Genomic DNA, 12973 nt, shown 5'->3' with positions numbered 1-12973 from the left:
ATCATCCAAAGATTGCGGGAATCTGGAACAATCTGCGTGTCGGGGTCGAGGCGGACAAATCCTACCGGATGGCCGAGATCTTCGGGCCTTCAAACGGCAACACAATCCACCGTGCAAACCTGTTTCGCGGTCACGATGGGAAGTTCTTTGTGGGAAACCGGGGCGCGAGATCACGCTGACTTGAAGAGGACAAGCCAAGTTGTTATCAGCGCTCCGTTTCGAAGCCTGCATCTGTCCCTTCCCGGAGCACATCTGGCGCATCATAAAGGCGAAGGTTCGAGAGACGCGCGTTCGACAAGAACGGGACAGCGTTCCTATTTGCAAACGTGTCTCCTCCATCCACAGACGTTTGCAGTAAGAAGACGAGGGGACGCCTCACGCTGCCGAAAATGGCCGCCTCACAACTTTGGCAGATTTGTCGACACCATGGAATTTTACATCAACGTGGTTTCTTCCCCTTCAAATGATACTTTTTCTCAGTCGAAACTTTTTGACCTGTTCTCTACGTTCTATTCTGAATAAAATATGAACATTTGGCACTTCCACATCATTGCATTCAGTTTTTATTCCAGAATTTGGATTGTGTCCCAACTTTTGGGGAATTATGTGAGACGTTCAACCTTCAGGAATTTGTATTGGTCGGGCCCAAACACCATCAAAATACTACGAATTAATACATTCTTAACAGGGTGCATTTTTTCTTTCAAGTTGGCCATTGCTATGTGAATTAGCTCATTTTAGCTGGCTGGCTGTTACCTTGGTATTGGGTCATTTTCTTATAATTGTATAAAAAAAAATATATATATATATATATAAAAACAGCCTTGCTTGAAGTCCAATTGACAAAGTTACAGTATTATTTACAGAAAATATATCGATGGATAGAAATGAGAAAAGTGTAACCACAAATCCACCTAAACCTAAAATATTCTACATTTATAAAGTAATCTTAATCAATGTGTCAAAACTCAAAAGTGTCCACATAAATGACTATAGAATTAATTGTGAGCTATTTTAGACGCAGGCACATTTGCTTAGTTCTCAAAAGGTACCATGGAAAAAAAAAAAAATCTGCAGTTCAATTGACCAAAACTGAATTGCGTCATATTTTTTTGCTGGCTTCAATCATTCCGCGTTCCGAGACGACACAAATATCATCCCCGCGGCTATTTTTAGCACCTTTTTACGAGCACTGCCACATGAAATCAAGCTTACGTGTCTATATTTGCTGCATTGGTGAGGAAGTGCAACTCACGGCAAACAACGCGTGGCGTTTTCAGTGTTGCAAGTTTTAATCATCGCGCGGTTTGACAGAGAACAGAAAGTAAAACAGATGCCACGTGATCATTTTTACAGCTCAGTTGAGGCCAAACTGGTTTTTGATTTTTTTATCTCAGCTGTTAGTCCAACTTTACATCGCCTGCATGCAAAATCAAATACGATCCTAAACAAGAGCTGTACAAAGATAATCCGTTTGATTGAAACTAGCAAAGAGGTATTCAGCGACAAGGTTTGAAAGTAAACATTTATTGCCCTGGTGTTTTCTTCCCTATGAGAAGTTCAAAAGTGCTTCCCACGCTACATTTCTGATAGCACCCCAATTCTATTGCCGGGAATATTATACACACCAAAGCTGATGAAAAACTCATTTGGTCACCGGGTCGGTCACCTTCTCTGATTCAGTCACACGTCTCGGTGACATATTCTTTTTCCGGCGCGTGAGTCAACGCGGCGTCATTGGTTAGCGTGACCGCCGATTCTTCCACTTTATTTGCGTTGGAGACTTCCGAGGCACTCACGCTGACCTTTGCACTCTCGCTGCAAGCACAAAGGAAGGAAGGATAAGGCGCAATGTATGTTTCGGGCTGACTTTGCGACGTCCTACCTGAATTTGTAATCCGGAGGGAGGCTGACACCCAACCTGTAGTCCTCCCTGGTTCTGGAAATTTGCTTTTGAAGGTCCAGAACGGAGAAAGTGCGACCACTGGAGACGTAGCCCAAAAACATCAGTTGCCCTCGGATGTACATCTAACACATTGACATTACATTACTTTTGAAGTGACTTCATGTATTTTTTCGTTGATCAGTTGTTACATTAAATTCAAATAAAAAGCAACCGCTGATTTTTTTTTTAAATTAATTTAAATTTAGTTAAAGTGCATTATTTTATTTTTTTGCTTATAATGTCCAGACCCAAAAAACAACAAATATTATATGGTGTTTTTTTTTAAATAAGCAAAATAGCACTCTTATAGTATAATTTTGTACTTTTTTAAAAATATTATGAATCGTCAAAATCATAGGTGCAAGTTGTCCACCAGAGGTCAGTAAAATCCAATCATGTAGCCCCACACAAAGAAGTGTGTATTGTTTACTGATGAGACTGGATAGCCGATAGGCCAAGACTTTTGAAGCCGCGAGGCCGCCATATTGCTCCTCCCGAGAAGCGATTCTCGGCATACGATCCTATACATTTACAGTGTCAAAATTGGAGACAGTACTCATGATTTATGGTGTTTTAAATGTATTAAACATAAACAGGACTTAAGACATTTTACAACTTGCCTTAAATACATGTATAAATTTTATGATTAATGTTTACAGGAGGAAATTTGGATTTTTTTTAAATTTAAGAATTAGAACTGTAATTCAACAAAAGATGCCTCTGCCAAATCTAATATTGGGGTTTAAAGAACTGAGCGATAAAAGAAAAAGGGGGACTTCAAAGCAGCTTGTTAATTATTATTATTATTTTTTACTTGTTAAAAAATAGTGACCACCCCGTCAATTAAAAATTATACTGGGAGGTGGCATTAAAATAGTTTGAAGTGTGAAAGTTTCACATTTTATAAAAATATATTAAAAACTCTTAACCACTCAACATAAAAAAAAAACACTTATACTTCTCGAAAATGACTTTGGAAACTTTCTGATACTTTTGAGACTTTCACTCAAATACTGTACGGCTTTCAGATATTTTATACAAGACTATTATTTTTCCAATATGTGGTGCAGGTGCTCCTAATGTTGTGCCCACACTGACCAGGATCATGCCGGCGGCGACGTTGTGTCGATGCTGCAAGAGGATGTTGTCCACCGGGCAGCCCAACGCCCCCGTGGACACTTCGTACCTCAACAGGCGAAACGAGTCCATCTGGCACTGAATGGCGAAAGAGTGTGTCGATTTGTTCGGACTGATGTCAAGAGCAGGTAAAGTACAGTGGTGGGAAGTATCAAGTACAAATGTTGAGTATTGGACATTTTGCCACCTGGTCGCAGAAAGAATATTTTTTTATCATAGTTTCATTTGATCAAAACGGTACGGTATGTAATTGACGCAAAAAAATTCATTTGTATTTTTTACACGAGCACATTTCAGTCCGTACTTTTTTATTTTTACTTAAGGAGTGCAATCAGTGTTAGTATCTATATTTCTATTTAAGTACTTTTAAGAGTACTTTTTTCCACCACTTTTTTATTAGAAGTGGCAAATCCAGGTAAGCAGCAGGTAAACGAGCACCATGGGAGCTAGCTAGCTAGCATTTTAAAGTAAAAATTTTTTTGCCACAGCTTGGCTTTAGCCCCTGATGCTAGCAGGTAAACGAGCACCATGGGAGCTAGCTAGCTAGCATTTTAAAGTAAAAAAAACTTGCCACAGTTTGGCTTTAGCCTCTGATGCTAGCTCCCTAGCAGGTAAACGAGCACCATGGGTGCTAGCTAGGAAGCTAGCTTGCTAGCACCTGGGGCTAAACTAAAGCAAAACTGTGGCAAGGTTTTTACTTTCTGGACTTGGATTTGCCACCTCTGCTTTTTGTTCAAAGTGTCATGTTGAAACAGGTATTTTTACATAACTCAGTAAAATTCATATTTACCTTTGTGATACAGCTCATTTCAGTTTGCATTTTTATTTTTATTTACTTAAGTAAAGGAGTTCAAACTACTTTTACTTTAATGAATAGCATTTTTGTGCCAAGTTAGTAAAATAATATAATTGACGGGGAAAATTATTATTATAATTATTTTTACATACAGTAAATAGATTTCAGAAAATATATCGTTTTACTTTTACCTCAGTAAAGAAATTGAATCAGTACTTTAACTTTTAGCACAGTCGTTTTTAAACATGTATCTGTACAAAGGGTGAATATTTGTTTCCAATATTTTCTCTGGTACTAATGCATTATTATTTAAAAAAAATCATATTTAAATTAAGATTGAAGTTAAGATGAACAAAGGAAGCTTTGCCGTCTATCGTCGTCATTGGCAGCGAAGGAGTTCGGCACAAACGATGAAATTGGCCATGGTCACCTGAGCGCAGGGCATGGTCCGCTTCCTGTTGCTCCTGCGGTAGAGCTGCTGGATGGCGTCGTGCTCCAGCGTGACGCCGGGTTTGACGGGCAGCGTGACCACCACCACCAGGATCTGCTGGCTGTGCTGCGGCTGGCCCGTGATGAAGGCGTCGTACTCGGCGTCCAGCAGCTCCGGCATCAGCGTGGTGCTGCAGCAGCACCTTTTGGGCGCGTGGCCTTTCAGCCGCTTGAGCAGCGACGCCCGCAGCAGCAGCGGGCACACGGTGAGCGGCACCGAGGGCACCAGCGGGGACTGCACGGGGACGCGGGGCAGGTTGCACAGACGCAAGTCGGGATGGTCCGGGAGGACCACGAGCCTGGCGAGCGGGAGTCGGTTAGTACGCGCGCAGAATGCAGACAATCAACTTGTTTTATGCAACGTAAGGCTGTGTTGGGAATCATTCGCCAAGTTGCAAAGTCCCTGAACAGGCATTTTTATGCAGTGGACCGAAATAGAAAAATCACTGTATCAAGACTTTCATCATGCTCGTGTTAATTTTGAAAACTAAACCAAAAATCATTTCGTAAACATACGAAAACTAGACTAGCCGCTTGCTAACAGAGTTCTCCAAAGAAGAGGCAGAACATGCACAAAATGTTCAACCAAACCGTATTAATTTCTTCTCAATTCTGCTAGCTTAATGCTCATGTAGCACTGCTAACATCTAATGTGAAATGCCATTGAAGGTAGTGTTAATTTGGTCAACGAAAACTAAACAAATCATTTCGTCAACACACTGGACTAAATCTAGACTAGACTAAAAGCCTCATTAATAAACATTAGGTGGGACTAAATTAGTATGCATTTTCGTAGACGAAAATGTACTTTGCTTGAAAAAATAATGGACTAAAATCAAAAACGAGATGAAAATAAATATGATTTTGTAAAACCATATCTCTGCTAACACTTTTGACACACCCACTTTCAAATCTGCCGCTAGCAAGTGCAACAAGCGCAAACACATTAAACTTGGCAGCAAGATGAATTCTCGCGGCATTTGCGAGGTCACAAACTCCGGAGAATACGTCTCGTGCCGCTCCCGCTGACACGTTTGCAGCCGATCTTTTTTTCCCAATCGGACCAATCAGGCGTTGTTTAGGCGGGACGAAAGCAATAAGCGCCGATGGCGGGGGGGAAACAAAACAAACTGAACAGACGAAGGGATGCTGCAATTCATTATGTTCTCGCAGCATCACTCACCGTTTTCTTGTTGAATAAAACAAATGCGGATGCTGCATCGTCCAATCAGCTCGAATTATTGCACAGCAAGTCCCGCCTTTCCCGAACGGGTCTGCCGAGTGAAGTACCAGATTGATAATGTGAAGAACTCGAGTCAATCACAATTATCAATCTGGCTGGCGAGGTTCCAAACACGTGGGACAGACAGGAAGTGGATTCACAATGAAAGGTAAAAATAATAAATTTAAAAAAAAAAGCAAATTATAGTTCCAGCAATAATGTTAATCCGACCGCTAACTAATGCTGGCTAATTTACTAGCTCATAGCATGGAGACATAGTAGCCACTTGCTGATATACTGTAATTGTGTGTCAAGTTGTTGTTCTTTATAGTCGACTAAATGTCAACGAAATAAAAACGGGATGAGGTCGACTAACAAGCGTGATCGAAACTGGACTAAAACTGAGACTAAATTTAAAAATGGCTAACAAAATTAACACAAGACTGTACACTGTCGGTGACGATTACGTAATTGAATATTCCTTAATTACTAAATGACTTTTTCTTTTGTGGACTACATAGATTCCCAAGAATGTGACCCCAGGCGGGCTTGACCTTTCCTCACTGTAGATTTGAACATACTACAAAAATGGAAAAGGCTAGAAAGGAAAGTGACGCCCAGCACAGCCGCGGTCTTACTCCTGTTTGATGTTTCCATGGATACGAAGGGGTCCGATCTGTATCATACTGTGCTCCTTTGTGTTTTTTGCGGGTACCCTGAAACATTCACAATGAATTTCGTTAGCAGCCAAATTAAGCAAAATGTCATGAAAAATTCATATTAAAAGGGATACTTGACTCATTGAGCCACTTTCGATAGTGAGAAGATCATATTTTGTCGAAGATGAATGTGATAACGTCATTATTTTTCATGAACAATTAAAACCTTTCAAAACAAATGTTGCCACTTGTTGACTTGAACATGAATTCCTTCATGGAAATTAAGATGACATAAGATGAGGTTGGGTTTTTTTTTTTTAATTAAATACGACCAATTAAGCCGAAAAGCTACTCATCAGCTTACCTCGTCTTGGCCGGAGCTTCCCGCGGCGCCTTCTTTGCGTGCGGATCGAGCTTTTCTGGCCCTTTGTCCTTGGCCTTGGCGAGCTTGGCGTGGGCCCGCTCGGGTGACTTTTTGGCAGCCAGCGCCGACGCGTGGGCCCGTTTTTTGTGCTTGCCCTTTGAGGTCTTTGGCTTTTTCTCACCACGTCTGATACCTGCGCGTGGACACACACACACACACACACACACACACAGGACCAAATTACCGGCGTTTCGGACATCCGTGTTCTAAATGCTGCAACTCTAGTGCTGGCTTTTAAAGGGGAAGTCAACCCCCAATTTTTTTTTTTTTGACAATAAGATGTTCTATGCAGCCCCACTGGTCTAGTAAATATGGCGTGCCGTTTATTATTGCGTTAGTGGAGAATATGAGTTAAGCATCAAAATCCAGCCGTTTTGATCCATCTCAGGGGGGGCGGCCATTTTGCCACTTGCTGTCGACTGAAGATAACATCAATGTTGCTCGGGTCTCAGGTAACAACCAATCACAGCGCGGCTTCAGAAAACAGGTGAGCTGTGATTGGTTGTTGCCTGAGCCACTGTGATGTCATCATCGGTTTAGTGGCAAGTGGCAAAATGGCCGCCCCGCTGGATTTTGCTTCATAACTCATATTTCACACATACAATATTAATGAGAATGTGAGGTCACATCTAACATATTATTGTCAAGAAATGTTTGCGGTGCATTTCACATGTTTGAAGTGACTTATTGCAGGTACCGGTGGCGGTGCGATAATAGTCCAGCCACGCGTCCAGGATGTCTCGTACTTTCTTGCGAAGTTTGGGCACCTCGGCCATCACGTAACATCCTTTCTTCCAACGCGACGCCAAGGTGCCCTCGGCCGCCGCCACCTCCGGGAGCGTCTGGTCGTCATCCTGAGACGGGTGACACGGTCACCTTGCTTGCGTACGTACGTCACCCCGAATTTTTTGTAATTTTGTGTGTATTCTAATTGTGTCTGCTTTGTAGTTTGTTGACCACCTTGAAAAATAAAAAAATCACATTTTCAGAAAACATAAGAAAAAAAGTTTCTCAGTCTCACCGTCGCCACTTCCTTTGGCGGGTACGGGACGGCCGTGAGTGGGAGCTGAACTTTGTTGTCTTCAAACTTGAACAGCAGCAGAGCCGACGTGCCGCTGAGCAGTCGCATCGAGATGCCCTTTGCCAGCTGCGCAACACACACGCATACATTTTACACACCTTACAAATTGCCACTTAACTCATTCATACACAAAAACGTTTAAAAAAAATTGTGATCATTTGTCCTCCACTCCCAAAAACGTATTTATACGTTTTTAATTGTTTTCTTTTTTAATGCAAGAGCATACAGAAGGCTTTGATGCAGCTTCTGACATGAAGAGATGGCTTAAAGCAATTATTACAAAAACGGGAGGCAGGTGGCAGCAGAGTATAAGAGATCAAGCAGGGCCATGTTGCAAAAAAGCTCCTTTTGACAGTGTTTTCAACAGGTTTGTGAATAATGAGAAAACTGCTAAACGGAAATAGATAGAAATGAATTTTTTTTTCCTGATGAAAGAAGAGACTCTAATCTTTGTTTTGGTGGGTTTTTATAGCAATAGAACAGAATATTCTGTGGGCCTCGCAAAATCGGTCAAAACCAAGTAAAACAGCTTGGAGCGAAGGGGGTTGCTTCAGTCAAAATGACTGCGAGTCAATGAGTTCACGTCCTTTTTCTCGCGGATACAAAATGCACCGGCAGGTGAAGCTTTAACAACACGGAAGGTGGTCGAATTCAAAAGTTCACCTTGATGATAATTTTCTCCTGTTCTTCGTTAGATTTCCAGCACCACTCCTTCTTGAGGTTGCCTTCCCGGTCGCACATGAAGCCGCCGTGCTGGTCCCACAAAGCCGTCACCACAGAGCTGGAAGGACATCGTTTGAACACGCTCCATAAAAAAAACCCACCATCAAATCCAATAAAAGTATGTGCGGCGAAGCCACCTGACAGGATGCGAGACGGATCCGTGTCCAAACATGGTGACGGTGGCCAGGATGACGGGACTGTGACAGTCGCTGAACACGTTGGTGCAGAAGCCTCCCGACGGAAGACCCGATGGGCTGTGGCACACGGCCAGGTTGCCCGACATGTAGCTGAGGGCGCGGCGTTAAAGGGGCAACAGCATCGCAACGAATGGTTTACAAGCCGCATGCCAATATTTGGCTCCGTCAAATTGAAAATTGTTGTTCCGTTTGCGGATGAAAACGTTTTTTCGTCCAATCACATTTCAGCCGTGTGTGTTGCCATGCCAATTTAATCTGCCCAGCGCCTTCACAATTACTAATCTAATACAGGGTTTCTGACGTTATTGGCAAATTTAATTCTAAATCTGTCACCTTAACTCATTCACTGCCATTGACAGCTATGGACGTCAACAATTAATTTGAACTATTTATATTAGTTTAACTTTTTTTTTTCCATTCTTGTTAACAAGAGCATGAAAACCTAGAATTTTTGGGGGGGGTGCATTTAGAACAGATATAACATTTGTGAACTAGTGAAGTCATGCGAAATAATTACGATTAAAAATTGGCGATTGCCTGGAGACCCTAATTTTTAATAATCTTTTCTTGGAAGAAAAAAAAAACGATTATCAAAATTTCCCCCCCCGAAATTTGTTTTTTTTTTGGTTTAAAGGAAAAGATTATTAAAAATTTGGGGCATCAGGCGATGAAAATTTGTAATTGTAATTAATTGCATGACTTCACTAGTTAACTCACGATTAATCACAAATGTTATATCTGTTCTAATTTCACCCCCCAAAAAATTCTAGGTTTTCATACTCTTGTTAACAAAAATGGAAAAAAAAATAGAAATAGTTCAAAAAGATTTTTTTTTAAGGTCTATAGCTGTCAATGGCAGTGAATGAGTTCATATATGGCGTGCAAAGGATACTATATGAAGGAGGTTCCGTTGGCGACCCTGCAATGTAGTCTCTTGAGTGGCGGTGCCCGCTGAGGCTTGACGTCGTCGGCGACGCTGTCGGCTTCACTGGTCGCACTTAGTAGACTGCGGGTCTTAACGCCAACCTTGGCGTCCACGTAGTGACGGAGGATGGGAGAGCTCGGCACCTGGTCCAACACTCGTGGTTTGATGCTGGACCACGGACAAATGTCAGAATCATCATTCCAATTCAATCCGAGGTACAACTTCAAGGAAATCGTGTCCGATTTCGATTTCTTTGCGATACGTTACGACGATAACTTCATGTCATTGAATGTGTTTCATTTCAAACTGACAGCAGTGGACTTGCGCTGGCCTTCAGTCTTTCCACCACCCACTGGCACAAACCCCTGGGAGGAGGCGTGTGTTCAACCAAGGCCTGGAGCGGCAAAGCGTACCAATCTGGACAAAAGCGGAGTCGCGCTCAGGAGACGGTAAACAAGTCAAAACGCAGACAAACGGCGAGCGCTCTGGCACCCACCTGGATCCTGATTGCTGCTGGAGATTATCTCCTCCATGAGTGTGGGGCTAACAGCTGAGCGGGGGCAAATTTCACATTGGAACGTAAGAGCAACGTACAACGCGCGCAAACAATAAACAAACGTTTGAGATTACAGGTGCTTGCACACAAAAATTGGCTTTCGCCTAGAAAAATGTTTGCGTTGAAGCACATTCACGGACGACGTACTTACCAGAGTCGTCATTAAGTATGGCAGCATCATCTAATGAGGAAAAATACAATATCATCATAAAGCTTGCTTTGGCTTGTCGATGAATTGAACAAGTAGTAGAGATAGACCGATAATCCAGGCCAATTATTGGCGCCGATATTGGGCATTTTGACGAATATCGGTATCGGCCTTTTATCAAAATCTGACGGCCGATATAAAGTAAATCGAAAACAATTTTAATCTCAGGGAGCTATTTATTTAAATGATCAGTTAACTTTATAAGAGATGCTACTGACAACCTTCTGAACCATTTGTTTTTTGTTTGACATTAAAACAAAGAAATGTGAAGGTTTACGATTTCAGGTATTTTCAAATTTTGGCAATTTTTTTTTTTTAGAAAATTGCTTAAGTTTCCATTTAACTTTTTAAGACATAATAATAATAATAATAATAACTCCCTGAACCTTTTGTTAGAAATGTAAAAGGATAATGTCTTAGACAAAAATAAAATTTTAAAAACGTATACATTTTGAAAAGTCTGAATAATTGTTGAATAAACATGCTTTAAGACATTACAGTCAAAATCAGCTTTTTGTATTATACAAAGTTTTGACGTTAATATACCCCCCTTCAACCTTTTTTTTTTTTTTATGAATATCGGCTTCAAATATCAGTTATCGGACTCCTTGACTACTGATAAATCGGCATTTGGTATCGGCCCTGAAAAAAAAAACGTATTGGTCTATCTCTAATGAATAGCAAGCTGGCCTGACCTGTTGCGTCTTGGTTTGTTTTGGAGGCTTTCTTCTGAGACTTTATCCTCCTGGCCGCTTTGAGTCGTGCCGCATCTTTGTCCGATTTGTGCAGCTTGAGCGCGCCGTCGGCCGTGTAGTTGAGGATGTCGCCCACCTGCAGGGAGACGCCCCGATTGCGGTAGAACAGGCGACCCAATTCGTTCAGCAAGCGAGGGGCGGCCCGCTTCTGGCTGGCCAGCGGGTCCTCGTTCTCATCTTCCGCCGAATCATCTTCGCATGTTTCCTCCTTGGTTGAAGTCTCCGGAAAATCGTCGCTTTTGATTTTTTTCAGAAGCTTCAAGTGCTTGCCATTTTCAGACCTGTCAGACCGGAAAACATACACTAGAAGAAAAAAAACTCACTGGACATCTTATTAGGGACGTTAACACAACCTTAAAACATCTCAAACTCAGACAACACACATGCGAAAATTGAATACTGTATAACCTACAATAAATTCTCAGAGGAACTATTTATAACTAATTCAATCACGAGTCAATTTTGGTAACCAGTGGTTGTGTTATTACTTTAGCTAATGCTAAATACAAGGCTCAAAACTAGGGGATCCCATTCCAATTTTTGGGTCTACAATTCGATTCCGAACGATTTTCGATTCAAAATGATTTGATTGACAATGATTTCTACTTCAATTTATAGACGTGCAAAGAATCGTCATGATCTACTCCAGTCATTTCGCTAATGCTAATGCTAATTAGCGCGCTACTCGCGGTACTTTTATCATTCAAAAGAACGGCTATTCATACAAAACGCTTCACGAATGTACACAGAGAAGCATGTTAACATTACTCACCCGCACACGCTTTAACTACGCTGCAAAAAAAACAAACTTTTATTGGCATAACTTGTTTGGGACTTTTTCTTTCTACTCTTCTCACTATGTGACTACTACAATTTAACTGTGTATCAGAATACGCGGAACCACACTGCCCCTAAGTGGCCAAATCGTGTACAACATGAATAGCGGTCCCAACAAAGGCACACACAAACAAAGGCAAAACAGTATAACATAATTTAAATAATGGCACACTCCTACTCAAAACTGTGTGACAGTGACTGTCCCGATGGATCAATAAAGCGTTGGTGATTAAATGTTTACCTCGGGAATGTATGATAAACGAATGGCATAGATCTATGGATATTAGCTAAGCTTTCATTCAGTTGTTTTTTTTGTGTGTGTATTATGTAGTGCAGGTGTACCTAATGTTGTGGCCGGTGGCAATGCTCCATTTCACGAAACGTACCGTACCTTTTCTCCTTCTTCTCTTCTTTCGGTTTCACCACAGTCACAACTTTGCCCTTCTTACTTCGCGGCGGTGCAGGCTGCAACAGCGAAACACACGAAAGAGCTCCATTTGTCATGCGGGACAAGTCAACTCGCAATCGTATGAAAAAGCGAGGGGCGAGAAAGCGGCCCACCTGGTCGAAGAAATAAATGGGGTAAGGGGACAAGAGCGTCGTCAGCGAAGTCATGTGGAGGAGGCGAGAAGTGAGCTGAGCTTTTGACGATTACGGCGGCTTCTCTCACGAGTGCAGCCGAGCCGCGTCAGCCGCGTCACCAAGCGACACAAAGCGGACATCGTCAGGGCTATTTTCAGCCCGACGGACACCCCCCCCCCCTCCCCCCTCCCCCCGATCGAACCCGCGGCCACAAATTGGAGGGCAGGAAGCGCTCGGGAGCGTCCAATACAATCAAATTCGAGACGTCACCTGTGAGGTGAAGCAGTGCCACTGCAAGTCTACAGAGGGCGCTGCAGGAGAAAATAACATTACAGTGCTGGGCACCAATTCTGCCTACCAACAATGGAGTAGATGCCGCGAACTTGCTCTAGTAATTTACATATATTTTTTATAACTTCTCAAGCCCTTAGTATGTT

At 42.2% G+C, this 12973-nt stretch overlaps 1 protein-coding gene across 3 annotated transcripts; it reads right to left on the bottom strand.

Moving 5' to 3' along the window:
* Nucleotides 1–1376: 1376 nt before the first annotated feature.
* Nucleotides 1377–12694, bottom strand: LOC147174960 (uncharacterized protein C3orf20-like). Of its 3 annotated transcripts, none has more exons than XM_086072541.1 (17): nucleotides 12516–12694; nucleotides 12346–12419; nucleotides 11058–11398; nucleotides 10306–10335; nucleotides 10095–10148; nucleotides 9910–10015; nucleotides 9566–9766; nucleotides 8614–8763; nucleotides 8417–8534; nucleotides 7694–7819; nucleotides 7370–7526; nucleotides 6613–6805; nucleotides 6228–6305; nucleotides 4309–4666; nucleotides 3044–3160; nucleotides 1886–2028; nucleotides 1377–1818 (listed from the first exon to the last, which is right to left on the bottom strand). In XM_086072541.1, the coding sequence occupies exons 1-17, from the start codon at nucleotides 12567–12569 to the stop codon at nucleotides 1680–1682; spliced, it is 2439 nt and encodes an 812-aa protein (XP_085928667.1). In that variant the 5' UTR covers nucleotides 12570–12694; the 3' UTR covers nucleotides 1377–1679. The 3 variants fall into 3 exon arrangements, with proteins under 3 accessions (XP_085928667.1, XP_085928669.1, XP_085928668.1); XM_086072543.1 differs by having other exon boundaries at nucleotides 1886–1984; XM_086072542.1 differs by lacking the exons at nucleotides 12346–12419; nucleotides 12516–12694 and adding an exon at nucleotides 11890–11990 and having other exon boundaries at nucleotides 11058–11420.
* Between the last annotated feature and the right edge of the window lie 279 nt (nucleotides 12695–12973).

The sequence above is a fragment of the Leptonotus elevatus genome, chromosome 4 (genome assembly GCF_054856555.1).
Source record: "Leptonotus elevatus isolate MCC_2025b chromosome 4, RoL_Lele_1.0, whole genome shotgun sequence".
Taxonomy (NCBI): domain Eukaryota; kingdom Metazoa; phylum Chordata; class Actinopteri; order Syngnathiformes; family Syngnathidae; genus Leptonotus; species Leptonotus elevatus.
Note: the sequence above shows the minus strand (reverse complement) of the source record. Positions and strands in the feature narration are given on the sequence as shown.